Source organism: Onychostoma macrolepis, chromosome 22, assembly GCF_012432095.1.
Source record: "Onychostoma macrolepis isolate SWU-2019 chromosome 22, ASM1243209v1, whole genome shotgun sequence".
Lineage (NCBI taxonomy): Eukaryota > Metazoa > Chordata > Actinopteri > Cypriniformes > Cyprinidae > Onychostoma > Onychostoma macrolepis.
The window spans coordinates 1,370,821-1,395,365 of NC_081176.1; the positions used below are offsets into that span (position 1 = coordinate 1,370,821).

The 24,545-nt window shown below is 37.4% G+C and overlaps 1 protein-coding gene across 1 annotated transcript in view; it reads right to left on the minus strand.

Annotated features, from left to right (window-relative positions):
- Positions 1-21,493: 21,493 nt before the first annotated feature.
- LOC131531292 (guanylyl cyclase-activating protein 1-like) overlaps positions 21,494-24,545 on the minus strand; it is a 3,512-nt gene continuing 460 nt past the window's right edge. The window contains exons 2-4 of the mRNA XM_058761981.1: positions 22,295-22,444; positions 22,090-22,180; positions 21,494-22,001 (exon numbers count right to left, since the gene is read on the minus strand). Coding sequence (XP_058617964.1) covers positions 21,862-22,001; positions 22,090-22,180; positions 22,295-22,444 — 381 coding nt within the window. The 3' untranslated portion in view covers positions 21,494-21,861. The remainder of the gene's footprint in view (positions 22,002-22,089; positions 22,181-22,294; positions 22,445-24,545) is intronic.

The window sequence follows — 24,545 nt, forward strand, 5'->3', positions numbered from 1 at the left end:
TCATCCAGAACGCTGCTGCCAGGATTCTGACTAGAACCAGAAAATCTGAGCATATCACACCAGTCCTCAGGTCCTTGCACTGGCTTCCAGTTACATTTAGGATTGATTTTAAAGTACTTTTACTCGTTTATAAATCTCTAAATGGCCTAGGACCCAAATACATTGGAGATATGCTCACTGAATATAAACCTAACAGACCACTCAGATCATTAGGATCGAGTCAGTTAGAAATACCAAGGGTTCACACAAAACAAGGGGAGTCTGCTTTTAGCTATTATGCCGCCCGCAGTTGGAACCAGCTTCCAGAAGAGATCAGATGTGCTAAAACATTAGCCACATTTAAATCCAGACTCAAAACTCATCTGTTTAGCTGTGCATTTGTTAAATGAGCACTGTGCTACGTCCGAAGTGATTGCACTATGTATAATCATTTTCTATTCTTAAATGTTTTATTATTTTTTAAATCAATTTTTAAATCACTTTGTTTTTATTGTTGTGATTATTATTATTTTTATTATTTTTAATGACTATTTCACTTCCTTTTATGTAAAGCACTTTGAATTAGCACTGTGTATGAAATGTGCTATATAAATAAACTTGCCTTGCCTCGCCAAGTGCTTTTTCAAGTCAAGTCAAGTCACCTTTATTTATATAGCGCTTTTAACAATACAGATCGTGTCAAAGCACTTAACAGTATCACATTGGAGGATAGAGTGTCAGTAATGTATAATGATAAGATTAAACACTCAATTTTCAATTTTCAGTTAAAGGCATTTCATTATTGAATTCAGAGATGTCATTGTCTAGCTCAGTTTAGTTTAAATAGTATCTGTGCAATCAAATCGGCGATAATCGCTAGAAATTAAGTGTCCCCAACTGAGCAAGCCAGAGGCGACAGCGGCAAGGAACCAAAACTCCCTCTGTGACAGAATGGGAAAAAAAACCTTGGGAGAAACCAGGCTCAGTCGGGGGGCCAGTTCTCCTCTGACCAGACGAAACCTGCAGTTCAAAAGTTTATATTTCTATTTTAATTTTGTTGCAATTTCTAACAATAGTAGTATTATGTAGTTAGGTATTTTATTATATTTTTAGTTATTTTGTTATATTTTTTTTAGTTTTATTGTATTCAATCGAGGTCATCACTGGGGATATGTCTCTGGAGGTCATCTGGGTGTCCTGGTCTCCGCTGACGATCAGGGCTGTAGACATCATCTCTTGGTGCTGATCCACCATCTGACCGGATACAGACTGAGAAACAGAATAGGAAAGAAACAGACAAATATTAGCGTGAATGCCATTCTACTTACGACGTAACGAGTACATCGTGTGTTATGGGGAGTGTTCCCGGTTCCGGTTGATCTAATTAATGCAGCCTAACAATCCTTTAACAGATTTGAATAATAGAAGCGTATTAGTGTGTTATGTGTAAGCCAGGCTAAAGAGATGGGTCTTTAATCTAGATTTAAACTGACAGAGTGTGTCTGCCTCCCGAACAGTGTTAGGTAGACTGTTCCAGAGTTTGGGTGCTAAATAGGAATAGGATCTGCCGCCCGCAGTCGATTTTGATATTCTAGGTATTATCAAACGGCCAGAGTTTTGAGAATGCATTGGACGTGGAGGACTATAATGTGATAAGAGCTCGCTCAAGTACTGAGGAGCTAAACCATTCAGGGCTTTATAAGTAATTAACAAGATTTTAAAATCTATCCACTGCGTGCTTGAACCCCTAAAAATAAAACCTGGGGTTTTGACTACGCTATATGGTCGGCGGCCGATATGCGCCAGTAGCCTAAATAAAATTATGTGATGGCGGCAGCGGTGGTCGATAGTTCATATGACAACATAACCTGTCTTAAAGAAGGTCTTGATAGACTGGGATACAGCAATTCTCCTGGCCTCTCTCTCCGTTTCTGGTAACCTGATTTCTATTTTCTTTTCCCCGACATTGTCAGTCAGCATGTACATTAGTGATGGGTCGTTCTTGAACGATTCGTTCTTTTTGAACGAATCTTTAATGTGACTCGGGAAGAACGAGTTGTCTCGGAGAGTGATTCGTTCAGTCGCGCATGTGCAACATCCTATAGGTTCTGCACTGAATTAGTTCACCTTTTTCGAGTCTTCGGGTTTGAGTCGTTCGTTCATCACGTGACAGCCCCATAAGCTACACCTGTTCAGTCTGAGGGAAAAATACTTAATAATAACAATAATAACCAACTCTTTAGTTTATTACCTTTGTTACCACATTCAGTGTTATGGAAAAGAACCGTCATGACAGAAATTCACATTTATAAACTGTAATTAAAATTTGAGACCAGAAACGCATCACGTAACTGTAAGAGTAAATAATAATAATAATAATAACTATGCACCCATTTGTAAGGAAGCTTGTAAATTAACTAATTTATCTGTCCAATGCTGTCACGTCACGTGACAAAAGAACGAACGACTCGAAAGACTCGAGAGATGAACTAATCAATTCTCTTTCCGGCTCTGACTGCATAGGTTTAGCTTATGAGACTGTCACGTGATGAACGAACGACTCAAACCCGAAGACTTTTCAGATAAGAGGTGAGGTAAGCTAATCAAGACCCAGGTAAACAATGAATTAATCTTTTCTGTTTCTTATAGCATTAGTTTTGTATTGTTTGTAGTGTGATCAACGTTTGCATAAGTAGTAGATGTGTTAGGGAAGTAGCACGTAACATTTTAATTATATTTTGCTAAAATGAACGAAATGACTCGAAAAAAGATTCGTTCATTTTGCTGAACGAGACTCAAAGGTCCGAGTCAGTAAAATGATCCGAACTTCCCATCACTAATGTACATCGCTAACTTCATCTGACGTCTCAACTCTGATTGGTCGTCTTGTTCACGATCTGGGGTTGGACTTCTGAGGATACTTCGTATCAGACTAAACCATTTTTCGGGAGGGTAGAGGAGCAGATATTAGAAAATGTATTTAACCAAATTGCATGCTTTTTTGTGGTTTTCATAATATCTCAGTTATACAACTAATAAAATATTAGAATTATTCACAGAACATGGGCCTATATAGTATAATTCCTGGATTTTGTGGGGCCCCCTGGGCGGTGGGGGCCCCTAGAATTGTCACCACCTTTCACCCCACTAGCTACGGCCCTGGCTATCTGATGCGATACTGTAGCTGACGGCTGCAAGGATACAATTTTATCGCTGATAGTATCGATCTTGGAAGTGAAGTAGTTCATTACTGCTATGCTCTTGGGAAATGCCAACACCTGTTGATGCTTGATTTTTCGTTAATTTAGTTACTGTATTGAATAAATACTGAGGGTTATGTTTGTTTTCTTCTAAAAGAGACGAAAAGTAATCAGAAGGCGAGAAGGCGATTAGTCGATTAGTCACCAGAAGAGACAGACGGCAGTGCGTAAGTGTTTTAATACTCATTCTTAGCTCTGTTGTTTAAATTAATTCCTTGTTGCTAGGAAAGAATAGTTCGTTTCCTACCTATTTCTATTCTGCTTTTTCGTTGTGGTTTATATTTTTGATTGCACTTATTGATCATTATAATAACTGCCCTTTAGCTTAAACTCCTTTCCTGCACTTAAGTGCGAAGTGTTAGTTTCGATTTGAGCCATTGCCCTGCGATTGGCTGGTGGTTGTGCTAATTAAAAGCGACCACAGCGACTGTAAAAACTATTTAAACTGTTCGGGCACTGTTAGACCCCGGGAGAAGGCGATTAGTCACCAGAAGAGACAGACGGCAGTGCGTAAGTGTTTTAATACTCATTCTTAGCTCTGTTGTTTAAACAATGCCTGAGACTTGGTGATACAAGCACTTCCTTTGTCAAATTGCCTCTTCAAGATGAATCGCTTCATGTGTTCCCCAAATTGTAAGTCGCTTTGGATAAAAGCGTCTGCAAAATGACTAAATGTAAATGTAATCAGATCTAGCAATTTTTAATGCTTTTCTGTAGGATAGGGTACTTTCCCGCCAGGCTAAACGAAATACCTCTAATTTAGTTTTCCTCCAGCTGCGCTCTATTTTCCGGGCTGCTCTCTTTAGGGTGCGGGTGTGCTCATTATACCACGGTGTTGGACTCTTATCCTTAATCTTCCTTAAGCGTAAAGGAGCAACCGCATCTAGAGTGCTAGAAAAGAGAGAGTCCACAGTTCCTGCTACATCATCAAGTTGTTCTGAGCTATTGGATATGCTGAGGAACTGAGATAAGTCAGGAAGATTATTTATAAAGCAGTCTTTTGTGGTAGAGGTAATGGTTCTACCATATTTGTAACAAGGAGTTGGCTTTACAGCTTTAGCTATATGGAATATACAGGAGACTAGATAATGATCTGAGATATCATCGCTCTGCTGCAAAATTTAAACGCCGCTGACATCAATTCCATGTGACAGTATTAAATCTAGAGTATGATTTCGACAATGAGTAGGTCCTGACACGTGTTGTTTAACACCAATAGAGTTTAGAATGTCTATAAATGCTGATCCCAACGAAGCTCTTTCATTATCAACATGGATATTAAAATCACCAACTATTAGGACTTTATCTGCAGTCAGCACTAACTCCGATAGAAGAGCAGACAATTCTTTAATAAAGTCTGTATGGTGCCCTGGTGGCCTGTATACAGTAGCCAGTACAAACATCACAGGGGATTTATCATTAACACTTGTTTCTTTGGATAACGTTATATGAAGCACCATTACTTCGAACGAATTATACTTGAAACCCGACCTCTGAGAGATACTGAAAATATTGCTATAAATTGTAGCAACACCTCCCCCTTTACCTTTTGGACGCGGTTCATGTTTGTAACAGTAATCTTGGGGTGTAGACTCGTTTAAAGTAATGTAATCATCTTGTTTTAGCCAGGTTTCTGTCAGACAAAGCACATCTAGTTTATGGTCAGTGAACATATCATTTACAAAAAGTGCTTTTGTAGAAAGGGATCTAATATTCAGTAAGCCAAGCTTTATCATGTGTTTATCTGTATTATATCGTTTTTTTATTTGTTGAACATCAATTAAATTGTTACTATTACTTTGGTTGGGATGTTTTCTGTATTTTCTAGTTCGGGGAACAGACACAGTCTCTAAAGAGTGATATCTAGGTGAAAAAGTTTCTATGTGCTGAGAGTTAACTGACTTTGGTGACGTGAGGCGGCTAGCAGACGGTCGGTTTAGCCAGTCTGTCTGCTTCCTGACCTGGGCTCCAGTTAGTCAAGTACAAACTCTAAGACTATGTGCCATATTTCTAGAGAGAAGAGCGGCACCACCCCAGGAGGGATGAACACCATCTCTTTTCAACAGGTCAAAATTCTTCCAATTGTCTATGAAACCGATGTTATTTTGCGGGCACCACTTAGACATCCAGCCATTAAGTGACGACAGTCTGCTATGAATCTCATCACCACGGTAAGCAGGGAGCGGACCAGAGCATATTACAGTGTCTGACATCGTACTTGCAAGTTCACACACCTCTTTAACATTATTTTTAGTGATCTCCGACTAGAGAAGTCGAACATCATTAGCGCCGACGTGGATAACAATCTTACTGAATTTACGTTTAGCATTAGCCAGCACTTTTAAATTTGCCAAGATGTCAGGCGCTCTGGCTCCGGGTAAACAATGGACTATGGTGGCTGGTGTCTCTATTTTCACGTTCCGTACAATAGAATCGCCAATAACTAGAGCACTTTCATCAGGTTTCTCAGTGGGTGCTTCACTGAGTGGGGAGAACCTGTTTGATGTTCTGATCGGAACGGAAGAGTGGTGTTTTGACCCGCAACTATGCCGCCTCACTGTCACCCAGTTGCCCTGCTGCACGGGCTCAACCGAAACCGAACAATGTACAGGACTCCCTGAGCTAGTCGCATCCACAGCAGTATCTACAGCCCTCACATTCTTACTGTCCTCAACTAAAGTTTGGATGCGTGTCTCTAGTTCTAAAACCTTCTCTGTCAGCCTAACTATTTCCCTGCATTTATCACATGTGAATCCCTCGCTGCTGACAGAGACAGATAAACTATACATGTGGCAAACAGTGCAAACAACAATAGCAGGAGAAGAAGCCATTACTCACCGTGATTGATGAATGATACCAACTTAACGTACCACTTACCACTGTTGTCTGATGAGCTCGTGAAAAACGGAGCGAGAAAAAAAAATTAATAATAATAATAATAAATGCAAATGGAGCCGCGAGTGACAAGCTAACGGGCTAACAAGCTGCACTCGCGGTTTTTAAAGGCGAACGATCAAATTAGTTAGATTAGTTTGAAAGATAACACCAGAAATATGGTGGGAATTAAGTTATATATTATCACTTTAGACAAAAGGGAGTGAAAGTAAGGTAGAGATTCAATAAAACGCGAAGGTACACGGAGCTACAAACACAGCAGCACAACAGACTGAAGTAATCGAACAGCAATGAACAGCAATTTTCAGCATCTTTTATCACAGTACAGTTACAGAATCTTTCATAGACATATTCACGTTTAAACTCAATTAATATAAACAACGTATTAAATGCATTTGGCTATAGATTTGTATATTAAGTTGCTCAAGCAAGTGGAAACACATTTAAACAGCATATAGCCTACGTTGTGTTAGGCTATGACATAGCTAATGACATCATTATCACATGGCACAGCTGATTGGTTGAGCGTGAGTTTTTCCATAACGGATACGAACAATAACTCTCCCTGAAGAAATGAGACGTAACAAAGGAATATCATCCATATTACAACGTTATTGTTTGTTTGACAAAAGTTCTCTATGGGATGTTGTTCTGTGGACCCTTTCCTCTTTAACTAAACCGGGATTTACAGCAGTGGATGCGTTTGTGACTCCTTATCACGATGAATATGGTATGTACTGCATTCTTAATGTTTTGTTTTGATGTGTACTGCTTACACTTATTTAGCAAATACATTCCTTTTAAGCTTTCCATCGAAAAACAGCGATCTATCGTTGATGCTTGAAGCTTAGACCTTCAGAATGATATATAGTTTGTTGAGATTAATTTTGTCACGTTTCATTTAATCTATTCGTAAACAATGACGTGCAAACAGAGAGCGTTCAGTGCGCCGGCGTCCAGGTCCTAGATAACAGGTTAAAGAACCATCTCTTTCTTACCTTTTTAGAATCTGAAGAACCTATTCCAGCCGCCTACTCTCACCTACATTTCAGGCGAGGTGCATCTCAAACAAGCCTAATGTCTTCAAGATCACTAGAAAGTTACAGGCAGGTGTGTTTGATTAGGGCTGGAGCTAAACTCTGCAGGACACCGGCTCTCCAGGACCGAAGTTGTCTATCCCTGATCTATGGCATCGTGAAGCACCTTTATTTTCTCTGTCATTTTCTGTCTCTACTACTCCTCAGTAACTATAAAAGGACAAAACAGTAGTTCATGATCATATAGTTCATATACTTAGAGGTGTTATCCTGAAAAAGACTTTAACAAACCTCCTCCATCACTTGCTGTTTCTGTGCTCTCTTTGAGATTTGAATCCTTCTCCTCTTCATCGTCGTCTCTGACTGAAGCTCCAGATCTGCTCAGATCTTCATCCACTGATGATCCACCTGCATCCTCGTACATTTTACAGATGAGGAAGTCTTTACATTCTTTCTTCAGCATCTCTTCTGTCCTTCTGAACAACTCAGAGCGCCATCCTGTGCTTACTGTATCAAACTTCAGATGTCCTCCTCCACACTCCTTTATTAAACCATGAACAGTGTTATTCCTAGAAGTGAATATGAATCCACGTGTCTGTTCATCAGTAGTCAGCACTATAGTGTGTTTCATGGCCTGCTCACTGAAGAGGTTCAGCACATATTTCACTCTGTGTCTGTCGTCCTCACTGAAGTCCTTATTCTGCAGTACGAGTACAAACACATGAGGTCCTGGAGCAGATAGAGACACACACTCTCACTCTCTGTATTATCAGTTGATTTGAGAGGTTTGTCTGGAGCAGGTGAGTGTTAATGACTGTGATGTGTCTCTCCTCCACCTCTCCACTGAGTTTCACACTGTGCTGCTGTGAATAAGATGAAGCTTCACTGTGAAATGCTTCTGCACCCAGTATAGTGTTTGCCACTCGTCTGTTTTCTGATCCATTCTTTCCTATCAGAACAATCCTCAGATCACTCACTGAAAAAGAGCACAAACACACACACAATGCAAAATAAAAAGCATTGAACAACCTCATATTAAAAATCCTATAGACCCTTTTTCTGTTAGTAAACATTGTGAGGTTTTTCTGTGGGCGGAGCTTAGCTGGAGGCAGAAAGATTCCTCTGACCGCTTCACTAACGCTAGCTATGAAGTTTGTTAGCTTGTTTTTTTAACAATGGCTGGAGAAAATCTGATTTTACCTGCATATGTACGGTCACTCACTGTGCAGGATCATGACTGTTATTTAAATAAGTTAACTTTAATGGACGAAATCAGATTGGCCGACCCTAAGCTCAAAGGATGGACGATCTGACAGGATTACCTCCAGTTGAGTGAACCACATAGACAAACTCACCTGTGTCTATCTAGTCATGAAGATATATTTAATATATTAATATATATTCATATATATTTCAATTTCAGCAGGGAACTATTTTTACAGCTAACGTTGAGACGTGAGAGTGAACTGGGCCACAATACAAAAAGTAAGATAAACATTCAATATATTACTTGAAGATGAATGTATCATGCAATGGCCAAATAGTTATTTTAAAGTATATACAGTGAGGAAAATAAGTATTTGAACACCCTGCTATTTTGCAAGTTCTCCCACTTAGAAATCATGGAGGGGTCTGAAATTGTCATCGTAGGTGCATGTCCACTGTGAGAGACATAATCTAAAAAAATCCATAAATCATAATGTATGATTTTTTAACTATTTATTTGTACGATACAGCTGCAAATAAGTATTTGAACACCTGAGAAAATCAATGTTAATATTTGGTACAGTAGCCTTTGTTTGCAATTACAGAGGTCAAACGTTTCCTGTAGTTTTTCACCAGGTTTGCACACACTGCAGGAGGGATTTTGGCCCACTCCTCCACACAGATCTTCTCTAGATCAGTCAGGTTTCTGGCCTGTCGCTGAGAAACACGGAGTTTGAGCTCCTCCAAAGATTCTCTATTGGGTTTAGGTCTGGAGACTGGCTAGGCCACGCCAGAACCTTGATATGCTTCTTACAGAGCCACTCCTTGGTTATCCTGGCTGTGTGCTTCGGTCATTGTCATGTTGGAAGACCCAGCCTCGACCCATCTTCAATGCTCTAACTGAGGGAAGGAGGTTGTTCCCCAAAATCTCGCAATACATGGCCCCGGTCATCCTCTCCTTAATACAGTGCAGTCGCCCTGTCCCATGTGCAGAAAAACACCCCAAAGCATGATGCTACCACCCCATGCTTCACAGTAGGGATGGTGTTCTTGGGATGGTACTCATCATTCTTCTTCCTCCAAACACGTTTAGTGGAATTATGACCAAAAGTTCTATTTTGGTCTCATCTGACCACATGACTTTCTCCCATGACTCCTCTGGATCATCCAAATGGTCATTGGCAAACTTAAGTCGGGCTGGACATGTGCTGGTTTAAGCAGGGGAACCTTCCGTGCCATGCATGATTTCAAACCATGACGTCTTAGTGTATTACCAACAGTAACCTTGGAAACGGTGGTCCCAGCTCTTTTCAGGTCATTGACCAGCTCCTCCCGTGTAGTTCTGGGCTGATTTCTCACCTTTCTTAGGATCATTGAGACCCCACGAGGTGAGATCTTGCATGGAGCCCCAGTCCGAGGGAGATTGACAGTCATGTTTAGCTTCTTCCATTTTCTAATGATTGCTCCAACAGTGGACCTTTTTTCACCAAGCTGCTTGGCGATTTCCCGTAGCCCTTTCCAGCCTTGTGGAGGTGTACAATTTTGTCTCTAGTGTCTTTGGACAGCTCTTTGGTCTTGGCCATGTTAGTAGTTGGATTCTTACTGATTGTATGGGGTGGACAGGTGTCTTAATGCAGCTAACGACCTCAAACAGGTGCATCTAATTTAGGATAATAAATGGAGTGGAGGTGGACATTTTAAAGGCAGACTAACAGGTCTTTGAGGGTCAGAATTCTAGCTGATAGACAGGTGTTCAAATACTTATTTGCAGCTGTATCATACAAATAAATAGTTAAAAAATCATACATTGTGATTTCTGCATTTTTTTTTAGATTATGTCTCTCACAGTGGACATGCACCTACGATGACAATTTCAGACCCTCCATGATTTCTAAGTGGGAGAACTTGCAAAATAGCAGGGTGTTCAAATACTTATTTTCCTCACTGTACATCCTGTAAATTATGTAAGTTACGTTTACGGTGATATTACAGTATACCTTTACAATAGCCTACTTTACATACAGTAGCCTACATAAAGGATTCTGGCACCCAACATCACAGCAAGATGATATTTTAAGCTCCTTATGTAGTCGAATCTGCGCTGGTTTGAATGAGCCGCCTCCAGTTTTCTCTTTGTTTTGCCTCCAGCTAGCGCTGTGACGTAATCGTGACGTCGGTGCAAAAGGGTCTATAGAATTAGCAGATTTTACACAAGACACAATAGTAATGTTAAAATATCAAATAACCCTTTCAGAAGCTTTAGGAACATCTAAGAAAGATGTACATTTGTTTAATATTGAAGAGTTATCATCAATAATTTTATTTATTTACTATTGGGATGATCATTACTTTTATGAATGTTATACACTTTGTTCACTAAAATTAAAAGAACTGCAGCTGCATGGAGCCCGTGATTCACTAACACTGGTTCAGTACAGTAACCAGTACAGTAGGTTATCCACGAGCATCTATCATTTCTCTGTAACCACTTTGAAATTCTGCTTAAGGCCAAAATACTCGTCCTCAGTTAACAGACTGATCTCGAAGTAAATCATTAACAGGAGGAATTTAGCCTCTGCTTTCAGAACATCAAACTGACCCCTGAATCTTCACTTCAAAGGATTTTGTCAAGCTTTGGAAATCTCTGTTTTTGTGTTTTTTTCTTTTTTTTTATTGTTGTGTTTGAATGACACAAAACACAGAAACAGCTTTAACTGCAATATCATTTTTGCTCTCTCTAATAAAAATTTAATCTTGACATATTGGGACTAATCATTTTTGGGTGAACTATACTTTAACTGTTAAACACATTTTAATATCACTGCTAGTGCTTTAATTTACTTACTGTTAGGACGATCAATTTCTGGACTGTGTCTGTCTGCTGCTGCTACAGAAGACAAATCACACACACAGAGAGAGAACAGATGGTTTCTCCATTATAAATTAATTATAAAGGCATATGTGCACTGAAAAGCTGTGACTTCACATTGTTTGCAATTACTAATTGAACTGATTGAGTACAGAACAGTGTGCTGATGATCACAGACACTCATTTGATTTATGAAATTATGATTTTCCTAATCCTCAGAACATCTGCAGTGTCAACATTACACTTCAACACATACATATACATACTGCATTGATCTGTAGCCTACATATAATATTAATAAACAGGCTCTTGCCACAATAGCAGATTAATAAATTAAACCTCACGCAGAAGTTGAGTTTCTTCCTGGTGTTAATGACACGATTAAACAAATATAAGAGCGCAGTGAAATATCATTTAATAAACTAAACGAAGTAAATACTGTTTGCTGTTGGCTAATATTTTTTAAATAAATAAAAAATTTTGTAAACGTTGCTGCATTTATTTAATTCTTACCTGACGCCATTGTCACCTCATCATGAGTCGAAATCGAAAGAAAAGCACTGATAGATCTGACCAGCGCCCGCCGGCAGAAACTGGACAAAAATTTGATTTTATTGAAATGAACTTTCTGCGTTCATTTATTTCCCTTCTTTAAACCAGGAAATTGCGGTTTCTTCTTTAATTGGTCTGATAAATAAAATAAGCAGATACAAACTCATAGAAATGTTTTTTTTTAAATAGGTTATATAAATAAATGCAGTAGAATCTCCTGACCATTAATTTAGACGAGTCAGACTCCGGGTCGTAGCTGCAGACGCGTGATTCAGCCGCAGGGTGGCGCTCTAATGATGAATACCGTAATAGGATCTATACACACAGAACGGGATCTTATTGTGTTCTGACTCGTTTATAGTCTGTGGAGAAGCATTTTGAGATCATGTACTTCAGACAAATTTCCTTTCAGGTAAAGTGGGACATCCCTTATTTATCAAAAATGATCATTAAAATTAAGAAAATTAAGAAAATTAATTTTCTAAGACATGTTTTTAAAAATTACTTAAATGTCCTAATTGAACTATGGCCTAATCCTGGTTTAGGCTAAACCCTGTCTATGAAACCGGGCCATGATTTATTAACACATATTATCAGACAAACATATTTGACAAATCCAAAAATATATAACCTCAGTTCATGTGTGAAATTCCAAACTGAAAGATCATGTTGTGTTGACATTAAATTTGATTAAATCTGATTATCAGAATATTCATAATTCTGAATATTGATCAAATGAACTCTACAATATGTTAAAAATATGACCATAGTGTAACAGGTATGGAAATTAATATGTTCATTTCATATGTAGAATTACACAAACATGTTCAGGATGTATACCTGATATGCCTCTCTGTGTGCACCTGCCCCTTTAAATTTCAGTCACTTTTATACTCTGTTTAAATCATATTTGTGACATTATTTTACGTGTATATTTGATTATTTCTGTATTTTCACTAAGTTTGAGGAGTTTTCTATCCATCGATGCACTTCAAGCACGTTGAACTTTACATTCATTTAACAGAAAAGACAAGAAGGGCGAAAACACTGTAAAGACTGTTTTATGTTTCATTCAGTAAAAGAAGAGTCGAACCATCAGCTGATGTCCGTCTGGTTACTACATAGAGAAAAAACAACACAGATAACACCGTCACAATAGCACAAGCAACAACAAATAGTCTAAAAAAATTAATAAGAACAATTAAAATGGTAACCACATATAAAAACATTTGTCTATGTTCTCTAAACACTTTAAATTAACTTTACTTTACTTTTAGTCATTTAGCAGATGCTTTTATCCAAAGTGACTTACAAATAAGAAAAAGTAACTAAAACTAAAAGTTAAAACTCTATAAATACTATACAGGTGCTGGTCATATAATTAGAATATCATCAAAAAGTTGATCTATTTCACTAATTCCATTCAAAAAGTGAAACTTGTATATTATATTCATTCATTACACACAGACTGATATATTTCAAATGTTTATTTCTTTTAATTTTGATGATTAGAGCTTACAGCTCATGAAAATCAAAAATCAGTATCTCAAAATATTAGAATATTTACATTTGAGTTTGAATAAATGACCATCCCTACAGTATAAATTCTGGGTATCTCTTGTTCTTTGAAACCACAATAATGGAGAAGACTCCTGACTTGATAATGATCCAGAAGACGAACATTGACACCCTCCACAAAGAGGGTAAGTCACAGAAGGTCATTACTGAAAGGTGTGGCTGTTTACAGAGTGCTGTATCAAAGCATATTAAATGCAAAGTTGACTGGAAGGAAGAATTTGGGTAGGAAAATGTGCACAAGCAACAGGGATGACCGCGAGCTTGAGAATACAGTCAAGCAAAGCCGATTCAAACACTTGTGAGAGCTTCACAAGGAGAGAACTGAAGCTGGAGTCAGTGCATCAAGAGTCGCCACGCTCAGACATCTTCAGGAAAAGGGCTACCAAGCCACTTCTGAACCAGAGACAACGTCAGAAGCATGTTACCTGGGCTGTGGAGAAAAAGAACTGGACTGTTGCTCAGTGGTCCAAAGTCCTCTTTTCAGATGAAAGTAAATTTTACATTTCATTTGGAAATCAAGGTCCCAGAGTCTGAAGGAGGCACAGAATCCATGTTGCTTGAAGTCCAGTGTGAAGTTTCCACAGTCAGTGATGATTTGGGCTGCCATGTCATCTGCTGGTGTTGGTCCACTGTGTTTTCTGATGTCCACAGTCAACGCAGCCATCTACCAGGAGATTTTAGAGCACTTCATGCTTCCTTCTGCTGACCAACTTTATGGAGATGCTGATTTCATTTTACAGCAGGACTTGGCACCTGCCCACACTGCCAAAGGTGCCAAAAGCTGGTTCAATGACCATAGTGTTACTGTGCTTGATTGGCCAGCAAACTCGCCTGACCTGAACCCCATGGAGAATCTATGGGGTATTGTCAAGAGGAAGATGAGAGACACCAGACCCAACAATACAGAAGAGCTGAAGGCCACTATCAGAGCAACCTGGGCTCTCATAACACCTGAGCAGTGCCACAGACTGATCGACTCCATGCCACGCCGCATTGCTGCAGTAATTCAGGCAAAAGGAGCCCCAACTAAGTATTGAGTGCTGTACATGCTCATACTTTTCATTTTCATACTTTTCAGTTGGCCAAGATTTCTAAAAATCCTTTCTTTGTATTGGTCTTAAGTAATATTCTAATATTTTGAGATACTGATTTTTGACTTTCATGAGCTGTAAGCTCTAATCATCAAAATTAAAAGAAATAAACATTTGAAATATATCAGTCTGTGTGTAATGAATGAATATAATATATAAGTTTCACTTTTTGAATGGAATTAGTGAAATAAATCAACTTTTTGATGATATTCTAATTATATGACCAGCACCTGCATATGCACACATTTAAGAAAATAAAGAAATTAAGTAAAAATGACAAATGCATACAACAACATTTCAAAACTACACATTTAAATGAAAACAAAAAATAAAGCTAAAAACAATTCAAAATACTAAAACAACAAGAGGTATGAGTATAATAATGATTCTAACATAACATTAAGCCAAAAAAAAAATACATGTGTATGTACAGCCACACACATATACATATATATAAATAAATTCAATATATATTCTTTAATTTCCATTTAGTATGTTGAAGTACTAAAATAACTCAAATTAAATAAAACTAAAACTTAATAAAAAAAAAAACTATGCAGACATAATTAAAAAAAAGTAATAAAATGACAACATTACTACAACTGTAACAAAAACTAAAATAGATGACAAATGCAAATCAAACTGCATTAGTTTATCAGTAATCCTAAAAAAATAACACTGAGCCAAACAACAGCAACAACTTACTTACTCATAGTAAGAAATGGTTATAAAAACTGAAACAGAAGTGAAACAAGTAGTAGGAAAGAGGAAAAATAAAAGGCGATACTTATATACCTTGTTGGTTTGACAACACACTCTGAACACACTTTCCTGTTAATCACAACAAATGGCCAAGCAAGCGCCCGACACTGACAAGGAACGCGATTTCAGCACATCTCCCACTTTAATTTAATAAACTTTAATTGAACTGAATGCCTCGACATCCTTTTATTCTCTTTTTCCTTTCTTCTATCTCTGACTTGAATTTCCTGACTGCAGTCAAGTCACCTTTATTTATATAGCGCTTTTAACAATACAGATTGTGTCAACGCAACTTTCCAATATCAAAATAGGAAAATAGTATATGTAAAAGGACAAGATTAAGCACTTAATTTTCAGGTAAGCCATTTCATTATTGAATTCAATGATGTCATCGTCCAGCTCAGTTCAGTTTAAATAGTATCTGTGCAATCAAGTCGACAATATCACTGGAAATTAAGAGTCCCCAACTAAGCAATCCAGAGGAACCAAAACTCCATCGGTGACAGATGGAGAAAAAACCTTGAGAGAAACCAGACTCAGTCAGGGGTCAGTTCTCCTCTGACCAGACGAACCAGCAGTTCAATTCCAACTGCAGCAGAGTCAGATTGTGCAGAGGACTCATCTGGTTCCCGTGGTCTTGTCCCGATGGCTGTCTAGGTGACGAGGTCCTCACTGGGGATCTGTCTCTGGGGATCATCTACAGTAGGTGTCCTGATCTCCACTGATGTTCAGGGCTGTAGAGGTCATCTCTAGGTGCTGATCCACCATCTGATCTGGATACAGACTAGATCGGGTCGCTACAGTGACGTCGGAATAAGAAAGAAACAGACTAATATTAGCGTAGATGCCATTCTTCTTACGATGTAACGAGTACATCGTGTGTTATGGGAAGTGTTCCCAGTTCTGGTTGACCTAATTAATGCAGCCTAACAATCCTTTGAATATTAGAAGCGTATTAATGTGTTATGTGTACGCCAGGTTAAAGAGATGTGTCTTTAATCTAGATTTAAGCTGACAGAGTGTGTCTGCCTCCCGAACAGTGTTAGGTAGATTGTTCCAGAGTTTGGGTGCTAAATAGGAAAGGATCTGCCGTCCACAGTCGATTTTGATATTCTAGGTATTATCAAATGACCAGAGTTTTGAGAACGCAGTGGACGTGGAGGACTAAGAGCTCACTCAAGTACTGAGGAGCTAAACCATTCAGGGCTTTATAAGTAATTAACAAGATTTTAAAGTCTATACGATGCTTAATAGGGAGCCAGTGCAGTGTTGACAGAACCGGGCTAATATGGTCATATTTCCTGGTTCTAGTAAGGACTCTAGCTGCTGCATTTTGGACCAACTGTAGTTTGTTGATCAAGCGTGCAGAACAACCACCCAATAAAGCATTACAATAGTCTAACCTTGAGGTCATAAATGCATGAATTAACATTTCTGCATTTGACTTTGAGAGCATAGGTCTCAATTTAGTTGTATTTTTAAGATGAAACAATTCTGTTTTACAAATGCTAGAAACGTGGCTGTCAAAGGAGAGACAGCACACCTAGGTTCCTAACTGATGAAGAAGAATTTACAGAGCAGCCATGAAGTGTTAGACAGTGTTCTAGGTTATTACATGTGGGGGTTTTAACACCTCTATTTTTTCAGAATTTAGCAGTAAGAAATTACTCGTCATCCAGTTTTTTATATTGACTATGCATTCCGTTTGTTTCTCAATTTGGTGTGTTTCACCGGGCCGCAAAGAAATATAGAGCTGAGTATCATCAGCATAACAGTGAAAGCTAACACCATGTCTCCTGATAATATCTCCCAAGGGTAACATGTAAAGCGTGAAAAGTAACGGCCCTAGTACTGAGCCTTGAGGTACTCCATACTGCACTTGTGATCGATATGATACCTCTTCATTCACTGCTACGAACTGATGGCGGTCAGATAAGTACGATTTGAACCATGCTAATGCACTTCCACTAGTGGGACATAGTTTGCAACCTGATTGACACACTGGTTCCCATCGAAGAAGTCACAATGGAGATGAGCAACTCAGAGTCTTCAGCAGCATGCATTATCCCCAGTGTGTCTGTTCTGAAGCTGATGCTGCAAGAAGAGCAGGCATCAAACTTTGGCAAGACCATGCTTGACAGTCTGACAAAGAGGTTCTCCAAGGCAAAAATTCTTGTCTTAGCAACACTACTGGATCCCAGATACAAGGCGCGTGCCTTTGCGTCTGAAGAAACACTTGAGAAAGGAAAAAAATTACTAAAAGAGGAAGCTGAAGAGCTTGTCATGCTCAAAGAAGAAGATTCATGCCCTCCACTAGAAGGACCTGAGCAGGATGAGGGTTTTGATCCAGAGACAAAGGAGCAGAAAATCCATCAGCCCACTCTGTATGCCAGGGTCCTTGGTGCCACAGCTGTGTCTTGGATGTACAGCTTTAAGACTGAGCTTGAGTGCTATTGGAAAAATGAAAAATGAAACAAGATATAAAACACTTGCACATCTGGCAAAGAAATTCATGTATTCAGGGTATTCAATGAAGGGGGCATGCTTTATGAAGCCAGGAGGAGCTGACTCACTGGACACCATGCACACCAGCTCTGCTTTCTCCATTATAATTTGAGGCTTCTTAAATTTGAATATTCAAATAGAACTAGAAATGGATCATTTTACACTTGAGTCTCTTGCAGTTCTTTAACAGGACTAGTTACCTAGTTTCTCCTGTTTCACAAGGTCAGATTGGTTGTAACTGGTGGTGTCAAGTGGATGTAACTGTTTTTATTTGTTTGGTGTATGACTTTTTGTTTCTGCATGAATGCATTTACCTCAATATTTATTAATATAATTAATATATTCATATTTATTTCATATAGCATATTTCATGATTCAGTACTGTTTGTTTGTTTGTTTGTTTGTTTTTTTGTAATAAAGTTCAGTACTATTTTACATGGAGTGTTATGTTTTTATTTATTTTTTGTTTTTATGCAGTATCCATTTTAAAAACTATCAGTTAATTATCGGCAATCGGTATCAGTAAAATCCAATGTCGGTCGACCTCTAGTTTGAATGACACAAAACACAGAAACAGCTTCAAATGAAATATGCAAAGATCAATTTCTGCTTTAAGCTCTAGGCTACTGAATCAAAAGTACTGTATGATGTCACTGATGTGACGTATGAATAAGCACAAATGAGATCTCAGCTATGACAAACGTATGCCAATCTGTTCCTCAAACAAAGATATTGTACAGGTTCAGAAGACTTTAAATTTAGGCCCAGATCTGTTTGGACAAGTTTTATGGTAGTTTTACGGTGGCTTTTTTATGAAAAAGAGCATCTTTCATTAAAAACAAATAAATACAGTGCACTCTAAAATTTGTTGAGGTTATTTTTAAGAAGTCTACTGCGTGTCTGAAGTAGTCCCAGGTGTGTTTAATGCATTATAGACAATAATTTCAATATGTTGCTTCAGAATTATATTCATTGTGAAATGTGCTTCACAGATAAATCTAAACTTCATGTTTTATTTTAATGCTGTTTTATTATTTTTTTAGTTTAAAGTGGGTAGAATAAAATAACCTAATATGACATAAATATTTCCAGACAAAATATTCTTAAATTTGCTTTGGCTTAACAGTGGCAATATAAAAGCCAATTACTTAATTAAAAAATTATTATTATTATTATATTTATACTTATAATTCAATGCCCAATATTTTCTCACACAGTGTAAGTTGGTCTTTCTATACATGTAAAAATATATATGATTTTATAATTTAGGAAGGGAATTATATCTCCTGCAAGCAAATTATTATTATTTTTTTTCAAACAGTTTTAATAACCACTAATCTACAGCACGTTCTGACTCTCACAATCACAATGAAACATTTAAAGCAAGCGACTTTATAAGTAAAACAGTTCTGAAAACATATGCGAGTAATTCACATTGTTTTTTTGTTGTTGTTGTTTTTTTTAACATTATAAATTAAAAATAAAATCTTAACATATTGGTACTAATCATTATTTTCATTTTTTGGTGAACTATACTTTAACTGTTACAACACATAAATGTTTAACACATCTTAATATCACTGCCAGTGATTTAATTCACATACTGTGAGGAAGATCATGATCTGGATTACGTCTACCTGCAGCTGCTAGAGAAGAAAAATCACACACACATACAGAGAGACAGAACAGAAGGTTAATCCAACATAAATGATATATAAAAATATATATATATAAAAAAAAACATTTGTGCACTGAAAAGCTGTGACTTCACAATGTTTGCAATTACAGTGTGCTGATGATACACAGATCAACATTAATTTAATTTGTTCTTATCTACTGTGTCAAAAGTAGGCTACACTTTAATTCATACTTACTGCAACAATCTATAGAATATATATATTAATAAACAGGCTATTGCCACAAATAAGGATAACAAGAATAAGTGGAAAGAATAGCAGATTAAAGAAAGAAACCTCACGCAAAAGTTTAGTTTCTTCCTGGTGTTCAATGCCACGATTAAACAAATGTAAGAGCGCAGTGAAATATCATTAACAAATGAAGTAAACAACTCTGCTCGTTAATATTTCATAAATAAATCATTGAGGAAACGTGGTTGCATATTTATAGCCAATTTAATTCTTACCTGATGCCATTTTAACACCTAAACAAACGTTGAAATCGAAAGAAAAGCACTGATAGAGAGAGCTGACCTGCAGAGACTGGACAAAGAGACAGATTCTGGGTCGAAGCTGCAGATGCACTTCTGGAATAGGTTTTGTGTCTTTGCGTGATTCAGCCAGACGGTGGCGCTATAATGTTGATTAATAGGCTCTACGTACACACAGAACGGTATCTTATTGCATTCTGTCTTGATAGTCTGCGGACTATATTCATTGTACTTTGTATGATACTTGTACACATGACAATTAATGATTTATAGATCCCTGAGGAACAATTCCATTCATTCTCTACTGTAGGAGAGGAAGAATTGTATAAACTTGTTAAATCATCTAAACCAACAACATGTTTGTTAGACCCTATCCCATCTAAACTACTAAAAGAGCTGCTTCCAGAAGTCATAGATCCTCTTTTGGCTATTATTAACTCATCATTGTCATTAGGATATGTCCCCAAAACCTTCAAATTGGCTGTTATTAAACCTCTCATTAAAAAAACACAACTTGACCCCAAAGATCTAGTTAATTACAGACCGATCTCAAATCTCCCTTTTCTGTCAAAGATACTAGAAAAGGTAGTATCCTCACAATTATATTCCTTCCTAGAGAAAAATGATATCTGTGAGGAATTCCAGTCAGGATTTAGATCGTATCATAGTACTGAGACTGCTCTCATTAGAGTTACAAATGACCTGCTTCTATCATCTGATCGTGGTTGTATCTCTTTATTAGTTCTACTGGATCTTAGCGCTGCGTTCGACACTATCGACCACAACATTCTTTTGAATAGACTACAAAACTTTGTTGGCATTAGTGGAAGTGCCTTAGCATGGTTCAAATCGTACTTATCTTACCGCCATCAGTTCGTAGCAGTGAATGAAGAGGTATCATATCGATCACAAGTGCAGTATGGAGTACCTCAAGGCTCAGTACTAGGGCCATTACTTTTCACGCTTTACATGTTACCCTTGGGAGATATTATTAGGAGACATGGTGTTAGTTTTCACTGCTATGCTGATGATACTCAGCTCTATATAATAATAATAATAATAATAATAATTTTTATTTATATAGCGCCTTTCCAGCACTCAATGTCACTTTACAAATCAGGCTTAAGGAACGGAGACAATAGACATCAATACCAGAAAACATAACAAACCAAAAGCTAAGAGTAATATTCAGAAACCACTTACAAGATTAGATTAGAGATACAGAAAGAATGAAGATAAACATCCATAACAGGGTACAGTTCACAGACTATGACTTGAAGAGTAATGGTCAGGAAAAAAAGGGTTTTAAGAGGTTTTTAAAGGAGAGAAGGGAGGATGCCTGACGGATGGTTTGGGGAAGAACATTCCACAATCTGGGAGCAACAACACTGAAGGCCCTAGCTCCCATAGTCACCAGACGAAACTCGGGGGTGACTTAGGGGTATTTATTGCAGAAAATATAACATAAATCAACTTCCTCTGTGTTAAGTTCATATGATGGTGAAGTGCTTTTGGTAGTACCGCCACTGTAGGCTGGTTATTATTCAGTATACAAAGAACACATTTAATATTTTATTTTGAAATGGGGAAAGTGTAAAAGTACAGTAACATTACAAATGCACACTACAATACTTCATAATAATAATACTGAGTAATATTAAGATGGAGTTCTTGCAGGACAGATTATTTGCCTGATGTACATCACAGGGCTGAAGAAACATTGCATTTTACATGTTTTGTTCAAACCTGAGGTTTTAATATCACAAATAAAACCTACATAAGTGCACTTAAATATGCGTTTGCTCTAGTCTCAGTTATTGCGTGTGATTACGGGGAATAATCAGACTGTTGAAATGCAGATGAACACTATTAATACTGTGAGGGTTTAAAGCTCTTCAGAGTTGAGAAACGCTCCTCATCTTCGTCTCGTTTGGCACCCTGATCTCGGGCTGGTCTGGGGTCAGCTGAGCTGCTGCTCAGAGTCGATGTCTGTGTAGATATTACTGACGATATGAGTCAGATCCAGACTCTGGGTCAACATCACCGACAGAACCTCGTCCGCCTGGATGCCCTCGATGAACTCGTCCAGAGACAGCTCACCTGAACACACACACACACACACATCTGTAAATCACACCGCTTCATTTGCTTATTTAAACCACATGGATGGATTAGATAGACAGATTACCGTCTCCGTTAACGTCAATCTTGCTAAACACCATGTCGGTCAATTCCTCAGCGGTAAACTCCTGCTCTACTCCGTTAATGGCTTCAATGGCCTGGAGCAGAAAAACAACAGAAGAAAGTGAGTTGATTGTGAGTTTGTTTTGACGTCTTATAAGATGGTTTTCAGTAAAATATGTCACAGACAGCACTGAATTCATCAGATATACCTTGAAGATGAGCAGCAGCTCCTCGCGGTCGATGCAGCCGCTGCCGTCCACGTCGAAGAGTTTAAAGTACCAGCGCAGTTTCTGCTGAACTCCACCCTTCAGAACCAAACTCAGAGCTGCTACGTACTCCATGAAATCAATGCAGCCGTCCTGACGACATAATAAAACATATCAAATGTATTATACTGGCAACAGTTATAATCTGTTATGAACAGTTATGAATGCAAGTAAAGTGTCTTTCAAAGGCTTCAAATAACTTTTGTTACAATAAAATGTCAAAATATGGGAGAAATAATGTTCCATCATTATTCAGCGTAACACATATTCATGTAAAAATAAAACAACAAACTTATTCTGACCTGTACTTATTTATATATGCAAAAGCGATTATACTACATTTTTATTATATTTTAAATGATTAAAAACTTCTTGCTGACAAATGGGTAAAACCTAGTGGTTAGAAGGATAGTAACAATTAAAATGACAATTAATTAGTTTGTAGATACTGCACATTAATCCTTAAATAGAGTCTTTTAATGACTTTCATCCAATGATTCTTGTTCTTCCTGATAAGATTTTTTGGAATATCAACTATTGTTTCACTGAATGACATTTTAGTGGATATCTGTTGTAAATCTTTAAGTTTGATTGTTTTTTTGTTTATGTATTTAAATTATTGATCTATTTATTATCTTAACTGTCACAGTTCCTTTTTGAACATACATCTGAACTTAAATTGTTATAATTCATGAATGCTTTAGAATACAGGGTTAGTCTCTTTTTAAAGAAGACGATCAGCAGATTGAAAAGCATTGAAAAACGTGAAAAAGGTTACAGAAATTTAAGCTTATTGTAAAAAAAAAAAAAAAAATTACAAGTATTTTACATGCATACAAGTATATTTTGCAAAATATTTTGGAATCTAAAATTGCTATAAAATCAAAGCCAAATGTTTAAGTTGTGTTCCAAATTTGAAGTTGATATCACAAAAATTGAGGTTGCTGTAAGATCGTTTAGAATTTTGCTATAAAATTGTGTTTTTCTGTCACAAATTTATACATTTCTGCTATAATATTACTTCTATCACAAAATAATCACAAATATGGAACCTTCAGACTCTGACCTTTCAAATGATAAGCCTTTTGTCAAGATTAGAAAAGGTTTTGATTCTAAAATGTTGCAGTGAATGTTGTAATATGACACCCACTAAAAGGATTTAAAGTGACATTTCTATGATAATGCAATGCCTGATTCAAAACCGTTTTCACAGGATGCATTGAGTGTTTAAGCTTTTGAAAGATCCCTAATGTAGGATCATGTGATAAGGGGAAAACATGTGCCAAACGTCCTGCTAGCAGGATGCTGACCGTTAACAATTAAGAATTATAAACAAATAATAGTCAAAAAATTGCCTACTTATTTTATTTATGTATTATTTATTTAGCTTTTGAACAAACAGTCTGACTTAATGTTTAACTTAATATCCAAATGCACATGAGTAAGGAATCAGGTCTTTTGGTTTAAAGATGGGTTTTAACATCACTATGAGCAATAATGCTGTAATTGATGACGCTAATAATCTAGATGGCCTTGTATTTTTCATGGAAAGTGCCGTGACGTGAATGGCAGCCATGATCAGAGATAAAGTAGAGCGGTCACTGTATAAACTCCTGAGTTAACCAGATTACAGGATCTGCTGGGTCTTAGTGAAGATCACTGACCTTCTGCATCGTTGATGTTTGGCCAGAGTTTACTATATTAACACAGATCTCGTTACCCACAATCCTCAACTGAACCGAAGCAGAAGAGACGTGCGGCAAACACTGACCAAAGAGTTCAACCCTCATTTTTCAGTTTATTTGTATAGCACTTTTCATGATACACAGCATTTATCTGTTAAGTTTTGTTTGGGATGCATTGAAGAATCAGGTTTATACTTCATAAAACGCCCTAATTTCATGAGAACTGATTATCAGCAACTTTAACCTGATACAAATTCAAATTTCCCCTGATAATAACCTCTCTACAACAAAAGACGATATTTTGAAGAATGCTGGTAACCAAACAATTGACTTCCATAGTATTTTTTTCCACACTATGTAAGTCAATGGCTACCATCAACCATTTGGTTACAAGCATTCTTCACTAAATCTTCCATTGTGTTGGTAACCAAGCAGTTGACGGTAGTCTTTGACTTCTATAGTATGGAGAAAAATACTATGAAAGTCAATGGGTACCGTCAGCTGTTTGT